At 43.8% G+C, this 11,265-nt stretch overlaps 1 protein-coding gene across 1 annotated transcript; it reads right to left on the bottom strand.

Annotated features, from left to right (window-relative positions):
* Positions 1–102: 102 nt before the first annotated feature.
* rrp12 (ribosomal RNA processing 12 homolog) lies at positions 103–10,649 on the bottom strand. The gene is made up of 34 exons (XM_034609011.1): positions 10,428–10,649; positions 9,298–9,527; positions 9,000–9,083; positions 8,806–8,882; positions 8,611–8,716; positions 8,069–8,185; positions 7,847–7,985; positions 7,620–7,747; positions 7,413–7,511; positions 7,237–7,328; positions 7,022–7,133; positions 6,214–6,314; positions 6,011–6,125; positions 5,778–5,920; positions 5,575–5,696; positions 5,424–5,488; positions 5,176–5,338; positions 4,722–4,876; positions 4,480–4,547; positions 4,279–4,372; positions 4,033–4,191; positions 3,840–3,920; positions 3,632–3,737; positions 3,431–3,538; positions 3,182–3,339; positions 3,005–3,096; positions 2,557–2,712; positions 2,300–2,463; positions 2,089–2,193; positions 1,956–2,002; positions 1,782–1,860; positions 1,262–1,329; positions 1,052–1,134; positions 103–658 (listed from the first exon to the last, which is right to left on the bottom strand). Exons 1-34 carry the CDS (start codon positions 10,564–10,566, stop codon positions 556–558), a joined length of 3,858 nt encoding a protein of 1,285 aa, XP_034464902.1. The 5' UTR covers positions 10,567–10,649; the 3' UTR covers positions 103–555.
* Positions 10,650–11,265: the final 616 nt, after the last annotated feature.

The raw sequence follows: 11,265 nt of genomic DNA, 5'->3' as shown, positions 1-11,265 counted from the left end.
TCTCTCTCAATGTCTGGAAGGAGAAGAACTGAAGGCACATAAACAATAATTGCATCTGGAGGTAAATGTGTGTTGCTGAAATGAGAAACAGGATTTTTTTTCACTTTTCAGCTTGAAAACTGTTTTAATTAAGTACAAAAATTAACTGATTAAAGCATTAATAATTGCTGCTATTCACTGTTAATAATTCAGAAGTCTACAGCGCCCCCAAGAGCCCAAATAACGCAACAACAAAGGGACACGTTACTCTTCCCAAACAGTATTTAATTGGTTAATTTGTCTGAGGGGTTTATTTGACAATCAAATGATTTTCCGTTTGATCAGCCAATATCGATCGAGTCAGGGACAGCACATTCAACACAATATTTGTTTGTTTGTTTACTTACTCACTCACTGCAGGACGTCAACAGTTTAAAAACAAACTGGTTTCACTTTCCATGACAGAAACACACAGACACACACACATCCGAGGTGTATGTTCACATTTCAGTATGAGTGTATGAACAAGCAAACACACACATTTAGAGTCCATTGGATTTATATAAGATGTGCCCCTCAGGCTTTCCTCTTTTTCTTCTGCATTTTCTTTCCAGACAGCGCCCCCTTTTGGGCTCCTTTCACCATGCCCTTGAACTGGCCCTGTATTTTGGCTCGCTTCCTGTGGGCAAACAACAATAAAAGAGGTGTGTCAGTGCCCAACTTTTGAAAATAAAATCTGTTATGGAGATCTACAGAGACATGTTGAGATCTACAGAGACATGTTGAGATCTACAGAGACATGTTGAGATCCACAGACACATGTTGAGATCCACAGAGACATGTTGAGATCCACAGAGACATGTTGAGATCTACAGAGACATGTTGAGATCTACAGAGACATGTTGAGATCCACAGAGACATGTTGAGATCCACAGAGACATGTTGAGATCTACAGAGACATGTTGAGATCCACAGACACATGTTGAGATCTACAGAGACATGTTGAGATCCACAGAGACATGTTGAGATCTACAGAGACATGTTGAGATCCACAGAGACATGTTGCTCGTACCTGCGATTGAGCTGAGCTTTCTTCAGAGGGATGTAAGCATAAGGATCAGGTTTTCCTTGTTTCTTCACGTCTCCTTTTCCTTTCTGTGAGAGGAAAGAACAGAAGCTCAGACTTCATGGTTCCAACCAACAACTGCTGCATTGTGTGTGTGTGTGTGTGTGTGTGTGTGTGTGTGTGTGTGTGTGTGTACGTGCACGCTGTTAGACTCACCTTTGATTTGTAATCATCTCCAAAGTCTTGTCTGCCTCCGAGGGGTCTGTGGATACCTGAACCTCCAGCTGAGTGGGGGGAAAAAAACAGTGTTGCTTAGTCTGAAATCACAAATCTTCATGGACCAACATATCATCGAGTAGAGCCTGAGCGATATGGACTTTTGGGGGATGATGCCAATACTGAGTGTAAAAAAAATCTATTGGCCAATATATGTTTATTGTTTTAAAATGTTGATTGAAATTGAATGATTCAAAAGATGTCGTCTTCAAATCCTCATCACAAAGAAAGTTAATGACCATTAACTTTGTTATAAATAACTATAAATAAAAAGAACTTATGCAGCCTAACTTATAGAGGTTAAATAATCAAGAACAATTTATTGTAACCTAAAGAAAATCCTGGGGGGGGTTTCATACTGCTATACAAACAGTATACCGTTTCATAATTACATTACATTTCATTTAGTTGACGCTTTTATCCTAAGCGCCTTACAATAAGTGAGTGATAATGATCATACCTTTATATTTCAACTGGGGTTCGATGTCCATGTCATCATCAAAGTTGTCATCTTGAATCTTCCTTTTCTGTGACTTTTTCTGAAGGTGAGAAAAAAAAGATAATAAATAAAAAGCAGCAATACATATAGCAGCAAAATTATACAACTCCTGTATCACAGGTGTTAAGAACTCACACTCTTGACTCCAGCCTCTTCTAGAATATCTTTCATCTCTCCCTCATCTGTGGAAACAGTAACGGGTCAGTGTCACATCCTGTTTAGACATAAAGAAACACACGCACACACGACAGTAGTTTCTTCTTCTCACCGTTATCACCTTCCTCTTCATCCTCTTTAATGACCAGCCGTCCATCTGAAGTCACTTTAAAGCCATGGTCAACCTTGGTGCTCTTTTTCCGCGCTGGGTTGGTGGCTGAGAAAAAACACAAACACGTTTCATCTCTGTTTTCTTGGGAAATCGACACACAAGCTGGAAGCGATTAGAGAAATGAAAGTAAGGAGGGTCTGTAGTCTGTTACCTAAGACTCGCTGGGAAACCTTCGGGTCCAGGAAGTTGAGAGGTTCATCTTCCTCTCCTTCTTTGAGCCAGGCCCGTCCTTTCTGCCGTTTGCCTGGTTTCTTCTTAGCCTTTCCTTCGTCCTCTGACAAATCGCTATCCGACTGTGCGAGGATGTCCTCAATACTTAAAAAGAACAGGAGACAAGGTTACAAAAGAGAAAAAGGATGAATGTATAAGGGATGGCAGAGCCACATGCATGTGGAGCGTTGGTCTAACCTTTCGCATTTTGTTGTAGGTCCCTCCTCTTCGCTCTCGGAGTCGTCCTGACCCTCACTGGCCTGTTTGCGTCTCTTGGTGCGAGAATCAGCCTTGCGGATGTTTATCAGCACCTTGTGGTGTTCTGCAGGCAGCATGCTCTTCACCATCTCAAAACTAGAAACACACCAGATGATCAGACACATACACAAACACACATCACACAGACGTAATGTAACGAACAATGTAATAGATATTTGTAGATCCTATATATTATTTTTGAATTACTATCCTTCACTTCTGAAGATCAGGCCTGGAGGACGTCTCGAGGTGAAGGCATCATCTGACTCAGCTCTAATTTAGTGTTGGATAATGTGACCTCACCAGCAAGTATAAAACACTGATACTCACTTTCCCCTGAGCTCATTCTCGTGTCTCATGTATTTTTAAACGTATTTCAAACACTCACCCAAACTTCCTGATGAACTTGGTGAAGATGTTCTTCAGTTTTGTTCTGAAGTGCCTCCTCACGTCGTCATGAATGTTGCCGATGCCCTCCATCTGAACACAAGGGTGAAACCTCCGTTAAATCAGTGCACAAACGTCTTTACACTTAACTCCAGTATTGACAATGTGCAATTCATACCATGGCAGTGGCGTGTGAAGACAGCGTCTTAGGGTCCATGATGAAGAGGATGACCTTGATGAAGCCTAAGGCTGCTTTGACGATCTCTCTCGTGCGAGATGAGAGCAGCAGACAAATGTTGTGCAGCAGCTGCTCCATGACCGACACCTCGATGGAGTCTGGGAAAGAGAAGGTGCCGCACTGAGTCCCATCCGCAAATACAAGCATTTAAAATAGCAACAGCAAACAGCTTAAAGTCATCAGGTTTACCTTTATACTGGAACACTAATCGAGTTAGTGCCAACACTGTGCAGGTGATCATGGTGACGGAGCCTGCGAATCCTGCGTACACCAATACCAAATACTGCTCCATGGCATCTGGATCAGAGACAGATGTTTAAAACCTCACAGTCCACACACACCCACCCACCCACCCACCCATACCCACATAGATGAGAACAAGAGTGTTACCTTTTGTGTTCCCACAGAAACGGACAAAAGCATTTCCCATTTCCACCAGCAGGTTGAAGGCGTTCTTACGAGCTCCAACAGAAACTTCCTTCGTACATATAATCACCTGCCAGAGAGAACATCGTCATGAAAATGATACACATCAGAATTCCCTGTGCGTTTGACACCACTTGATTGTGTCCATGAGAGTGTGTGTGTGTGTGTGTACCTCTGGCAGCAGTGCGGCGATAAAGTCTTTGTGCTCTTCGCTGAGCCTCTTCACGATGTGGGCCAGACACTTGAGTCTCGGCTGAGAACAAGCAAAAAATACAGAGAGAGATTAAAATCAGACAGCTCTGTAAATCAAGACAGTCAAATCTGATTGTTTATTTATTTTATTGCTCTCGGCGCAGCGGTCTCACCCTCTTCGCTGGCGACGAGGCGTTCTTCAGAGTCTCGAGCAGGAGGACTTTGAGCGTTTCCAGATTTGCCAAAACAAACGATCTGCACTCATCTCGCTCTCCACCGCAAATCTCCTCCAGCACTCGGTACGCCTTCTTCTGCATGCCCTGGTCTTTGGTCTGAAAACAAACGCAACAGACACAAGTTTAACACGGAATATACTTCGGTTCAATTAGGTTCGAACTGAGAAGACTGTGTTCCAATACCTCCAGATATGGCCGAATCAGCTCAAAGGTTTTAGTCATGGTGACCTCATCTACAAAGGGAGCCATGGCAACTATAAGGTCCATCATTGACAGCCTGAAGAGTAGAAAAGGAGCAAAAATTAGACAAGAGTAACTATATTGACATCTACCATATTTAAAAATATATAAGATACATTTAAATAATCTGTTTTCATATCGTACCGCGTGAACTCGTTGGTCTCGGTGCTGCTCAGTCGGTCTGTGGCTTTTTGCAGGAAAGTGCAGGTCATCTGTGGATGATAGTTTTGATTAGTGATAGGAAATGGGGCCTAGTCAAGTCAACCAATCATCATTCCTGTGTGAAACATGTATCACAGTAATGGCTCGGTATGCAAGTTAAATAATCTTATCAAACATGGCTTCATCACTGTGCAAATGAATTAAGCTCATTGAGCTCGACTCACGTCTATTTCGGTGACAGTCAGGTAAACTTTGATGGTGTCCAGCACGGCCATCCTGTAGGTGCCGGACTCTCCGGCTGCAGGCTGCTGGCCGTACACGTTGAAAAGGATGGGCAGGAAGTTCTTAGAGAAGCGGCCCACTTCAGCCTTTTCTTCTTCTGCAGACATAAAGCAAACATGTTTTTTTAACCCTGTGTTTTTAAGCCTCCTGTGGGCAGACCCTAACTGCTTTTTGTACTTTTTACAATTTACAACACAATTTCAGTACATTTATTATAGCTTATTCATCTACATTAGCTTTTCTACAGATTTTAGAGATGTGATTTGAACATTCTCAAAGAAGTGACATCACAGTCAGCAAAAATACCAATGTAGGCACTGTTGGACCATTTCTATTCACACAGTTCACAGGGTTAATGTATTGTATCGTCTTTGTCTCTGAACATGTGCGTCCTACCTGTGGAGCAGCTCTTGTTGATGATGGTGCGTAGAGCCTGGCACACCGTGAGTCTCAGGTCTGGCTGTTCATTAATGGCTACACCAATTGTGCGGGCGAGGCCTTTGAAAGACACAAGCAGATCCACGGGACACGTGCAGAAGCCAGGGAGCATGGTCCAAATCTGAAAATAAGAAGAGCACAGACAAGTACGTCTTAATAAAGAATTTTACTCAGGATACTGAGCGGTGTCGTGTTAAGTCCATTACCTGAAGCTGTAAAGTCTGGTAGACTTTGGCCTCTAGTTTCTGTCCTGCCTGCTCCAACTCTTCAGCTGCAACACAAAGACAAAGTCATTAGAAAAAGACAATCCACCTTCCGGGTAACATCACGGTCAAGTGGAGCACACATGATCTTTACCTCTCTGTTTGAGCGTAGACGCCAGAGGCAGGAAGTAAGAATTGAAGAAACCAAGGTGAGTGTTCTTCACGTGATCCCGTAAGACCGGGACCAGCCAACTTCGTGGGAACTCCAAGTCATCGCTGGTGAAAAAAAGACGACACAGTCAGTTAAACCACAGGGAGACGAGAGGGCTGCTCCACTGTGCGTCTCTGGGCTCTTACTTGAAGCCAGTGATGTTGAGAGGCACAGCACCAAGCACAACTTCAGGTCCCATGCTCTCCACAGCGCCGCCTATAGCCAGGTCCAACTCTCCTCTGAAGGCAAACTGAGGAGTGGAGCGCAGGTCTGCCAGGGACTGCAGGGACTGTCACACAGGACACAAGACAAAGACTCAGACCAAATGTTTTCACCATCTTTACTCCACACGGTGATCGATGACGTTGTGTGACTATACCTTGGCCATGACGGGGTGAGCTTGTTTCCCAGCAACCCGATAGAAGCAGCCCAGGGTCTGCATCACAAATGGCCAGGAGGCATGGAAGCGATAAGACAATCCTTCCTCTACGATACTGGAACAAACACACATACACACTCATCAGGGTGAGCGTTTACATGTCGCCTCTTTAAAGAAAAGTGAAACTGGAATTTGGAATTTACCGAAACATTTTGCAGATATAAGAGGGATTTCCTGCAGAGGCTGTGGCACTGATGATGCCTATTCCATCCAAGTAAGGGCCAACACATTCAGTCAACAGAGTCTGAAAAAGATAAGAAAAAAAGATGAAGACTTGAAAATGAACGACAAAGAAATGAACCTCTAAACACACATGAGCATGAATGACCTCATTCAGACGTGGTATTAACATCCGTCCTGATTGATCACAAGTGGTCAGCACTAAAGAGTCTTGAGATCCATTCAGACCACATTCAGAGGTTCAAATTCTTTTTGCTGTGTGAACATAAATGGATCCTGGGCCACATGTGAAGGACCACCTACTCAGCGGAGGTCCTCTGACCTACTACCGTTTCTTAATCAAGTATCTTACCACTTCTCAGTGTTTATACGTTGATTTGTTTGTGGCAGCCACCAAAATATCATCACTGACATGATCGATTTTTCAATGAGTAATTTATATATACTTTGATGGGTTATTCCATAGTTGAGCTACCTTCAGTGCATTGATTCACTCAGCCCCTCCTGACTACACGTTGTATATCTCACTGACACACATACAAATTGACATCGGATACATCTTTATCTCAGACTGGGTTAACACAGTATCTGTTCTTCACAAACACAGATAACGTACATGTTTATTTGCATACAGAGCAGGGAAGTGAGATCTGATCACATGTGGTCCCATTCAGGACGAAAGGCGAGCTCAGAGCCGTCAGCTTGTGATTGGATCTCTCAGGATGGATGTTAATACCAGGTCTGAACCTATCTGGAAGAGGATTCCGTTACCTTTAGTGTGTTGGCGGCTGCAGAAGCCACCTGCGTGTGAGGCGATAAGAGACAGGACATGGCAGCGGAGAACAGGCGAGGGAGATGACCGAAACTCAGAGAACTCTGCAAGCTGGACAAAGAGACAGTTGACACAATGAACTTAACTTGTCTGACCAAAAAACACAAACAAGCATCCTTACAAGATAACAGTGTTGCTGTTGTGAGTTTATTACCTTGCCAAGTGAATGTGTGCTTTCTCCATGACGGCGAGCCAGGCGAGCAGAGGCTGCAGGTCGTTCTCACTGGGCAGGTAATCGTACAGAGCCTGGAGATGAGAGATGACAAGTTTTCACACCATATTCTTTAAAGATGACTTTGGCACATTTCTTTTTTGTTTGTATTCCCTCACCGTGATGATCTGAGCGTTGAGTTCCGGCGAGAGGGTTAAAGTGTTCGGCTTCCCGCTGAACAGCTTATGGAAGGCCTGCATGGCACTCGCAGTCACCAGCTGCAACCGGAAACACAGCCGGCAAATTAAACAACAACTACGTTCGAGTGACCGTGTAGATGAACAAAGGGCATTTGGCTGCAACTATGCGTTTTTCTGAGTTCTCACCACATGGCTGAGTGTCATCACTCGCAGCAGAGTCTCACAACAGGGCTTGACGGCTCCCTGAGGAAACGTCCCAATCAGCTCCTTTAGAAGACCCAGCATGTGAAGTGTGGTGGTGTCCTCCTTGCTGCCTGAGGGGTTAGAGAAAAACAGACAGAGTAGAATCTTCCATTTGTTCACAGACAAAAATAATCTGTCAGTAAATTGTGTCAATAATCCTGGTGCTTTACCTCCTGCCTGGTCCATTTCTTTGATGCAGAACTTGGCCGTGGTCACTGCAGCAGGGTGATGGGCGGGGGCGTTTTCTGTGAACAGGAAATCACTTCCTCTGATGATGGAGCAAACACCTTGCTGTGCTGATTTACGAACCTGAAGAGGAAAAGTGGATGATGTTAGCATCTTATTCGATATTGGATTTAACACATGTTACTTCCGAGGAGGGTGAGACTGACCTTAGGTTTGCTGTGCACCGTGAAGCTGAGCAGGCCGTGGTAAACCTGAAGAGTGGACGGATAAGTCCACACAGACGCATCCTGCTTCCGTAACAAAGTGGCCAAGCATGACAGGATCTATAGCAAACAGTAAAGTAGAATTACCTCCCTGCGGGTGTATCCCTCCAGTGCAGCTCCAGTCTACATCCAGTTTGTCCAAGACTCATGTGAAGTCACTATGACCTTTGACCTCCAAAATCTAATTAGTTTATCACTAAGTTCAAGTGAGAGCTGGTCCATATTTGGATTCCCAATGAGTAGACATGAGATATCATGTTCAAGATGTTTTGTGAGGCTACTGTGACCTCAAACTTTTGACCACCCAAATCTAATCTGTTAATCGTTGGCCAAAACTGAACGGACAATCCCAAAACATAATCCCTCTGAACACTGGCTGTCACCAGCGCAGAGGCATTAAAAACTATATATATATATATTTGCTACAGTTTTACAGAAATGGCCAAAAAAAAGAGACAAACTGGTGCAGAAACAAATCTACTTACCCATCTGAGAGCTGAGCCCATCTCAGACGTGGCCTGTTTAGTCATGACGTCCATCAGAGCCTTGGTGGTGTCCGAGAACTTGGATATGAGCACCGGAGTAGGAACCCTGGGGAACACAATACACCAGTCACACATCTGAGGACATCACTGGAGGTTATTGCTTTGGGAGAAAAAAAAAGAGGTGAATAATCCAACCGTTTCATGACAAGGTTGAGGAGATACGCCACTGCAGCCTGCGACTCTGCTGAATCCACAACCTCCAGGGTGGTCATCTAGAAAAAACACACAAACATGCTTCATTTTCATACACCTCCTCTGACTAACACTTTTCAGCACAAAACAAGATGTTCATTATCTTAATGAATATCTAGAAAAAAGGCAGCACTCACCAAAGCAGCAAAGTACTCTGTTTCAGTCTCTTTCCCTCCTTGACCACGGATCACCTCGGTAACAGCTGCCAACACTGCACAAATCTGTGAGGGATTATATTTGCAATCAAAAATGTGTTAGTGGGGTTTATATCCTTGCATCAACTTTAAATCTCTCTTTTCGGTGCTACACGCAAATATGATGCCAACACATCAAAACTAGAGTCTGCAAACATGACACACACCCCACAATATCTCATAAATCTATTCATGAATGGGGTGCTGTAAATACATGATCTACCTTTGCTGTAATTCCTACCTCTTTGTGAGCTGCTGAGTTGGACTCCCAGTAGCGCTGCACCTTTCGGAAGGTGAGGTTGGAGCAGTCCGACAGGCCGCTGAGGAAGGTGCCCGAGGTTCTTTCCGAAAACGCCTCATCCGGCTCCTGTTCCATGAAGGCGTCTTTGCTGCGGCCTGCACCGAGCTCCAGCGGACCCGTCTGCAGGTCATTGTGAAGCTTGAGGGCATCGACTGTTAGATCACTCTTTTCTGCGGAGGAAAAAGACCATGACAAGTTGGTTTTTTTAAACTTTTTAAATTTACCTTTACAATGTTTTAGGATGAAGCTCAATGATTTCATTGTATTCTAATCTGGCCTGGAATCAATTTAAAGATTAACAGAGACCGACGTGGGAGAAGCAACTACTGCTGACCAGTCCATGGACACAGTCTACCTTCGTGGTTATGGCTTTGTTTCACCAAATCAGATTTTATAATAATTTCCTACACTGCTCATCCAGTGAAACACTCTGAAATTGTTTATTTCCTGGTTCAGTTTTCCGGAAAACTATTCATGAAACGATTAAACTGCAAAACCACAGTGATACCTGTGATTGGACAAACTATTATTACATTGTATATTAAAAAGGACAAACAAATTGAATTTTAGCCAAATATTTCACGACGTGTTTTGACCACAGATACTACTTTAAAAAAATCCATCCCTTATTCATGTTTGTTAACTTTTAGTAATTTTCTGCTTTATTCTATTGAATCTTTTGCACTGTTATAAATAATTGTCGGTTCAAGGATTAAAGTGTTTTATTGTTACACTTATTGTTGTATTTCCATTTCAGTTTAATTCAGGGTGTAACCCAATTGGACATCAGTGTTCATTTAAAGAGGACAAACTGAGGTGTCTCTCACACAAACACAGACACACTGCAGTGATGATCAAATGAAAACAGTCGGATTCAGGCTGTTCAAACAGACTGAAGGAGAAGTTAGGAAGACGTGAAGTTATTTCCCACTGACATCCTGACTGGTTTCACTGACACACACTGAATGGCGCAGCACACACACTTCCCCCGTGCTGCTAAAAGTTAAATGGTTAGCTTGTAGCTAAGTTTAGCCACTAGCCACAGACCCACGTGTAATGGGGAGTCTCACCGGTGGGTCGGCTGAAGAAGCGGCTTTTAGCAGCCTGCCGGAAGCGACTGGTCTCCGGGTTGGAGTCGCTGCTGTGTCCCTTCTTCCACCGTTTCAGTTTCGACCCCGTCCCGGACCGAAGTTTCCCCGATTTCACCATTTTCTGGGTTTAAAATAACAATCTGGTCCGATGCCCGAGCTGCTGCAGGCGGCTCTGTCGCTCAGGAGTGACGTCACAGGCCCTCTCACGTGTCTGGGGTGTATATCTGAGCTGTACATGGTGTTATTCTGCCGTTAGAGGGCGCTATCCACAGCACACAAACAAACTAGAAGTCAACCCAACAGTCCCCTGAAATAAAGCTGCACCAAATTCCACACATTCATAGATATCAGTTCAAATGTGCCTGATTTATTTCATCATTTTATTCTCTGGGAAAAAAGACAAACGTTGAAAAATACCCAGAGAAATGTCACCGATAAGAGAAAAATCTTCCTGGATCCACATTAAAGTTTGATGGCCTCTCCCCTGACTCGTACTGCATCCATCCACCTATTTTTCTGGATTTCCGTCCTGTTGTGTTTGTGTAATCTTCCTTAAAAACAAACAGACAGAGGTTTAAAGGTTCAGTTTGTAGAATTTAGTGAAATCTAGTGGTGGATTTGCATGTTGCAGCTGAATGCCCCCCCACCTCACCCTCCCCTTCAGTTGTCGTAAAAACTCAAAAAGTGTAAAAAACATGGCAGCCTCCGTAGAGAGGACCCGCTCCCGATGTAAATATAAAGTATTTAAATATAAAGTGCTCATTCTAGGGTAAAGCAAAAAACAATTCATACAGTTTAGATGATTACGCATTGGTGA

The sequence above is a fragment of the Hippoglossus hippoglossus genome, chromosome 15 (assembly GCF_009819705.1).
Source record: "Hippoglossus hippoglossus isolate fHipHip1 chromosome 15, fHipHip1.pri, whole genome shotgun sequence".
Lineage (NCBI taxonomy): Eukaryota > Metazoa > Chordata > Actinopteri > Pleuronectiformes > Pleuronectidae > Hippoglossus > Hippoglossus hippoglossus.
The sequence above is the reverse complement of the archived record's forward strand: the minus strand, read 5'-3'. Positions and strand labels throughout refer to the sequence as shown.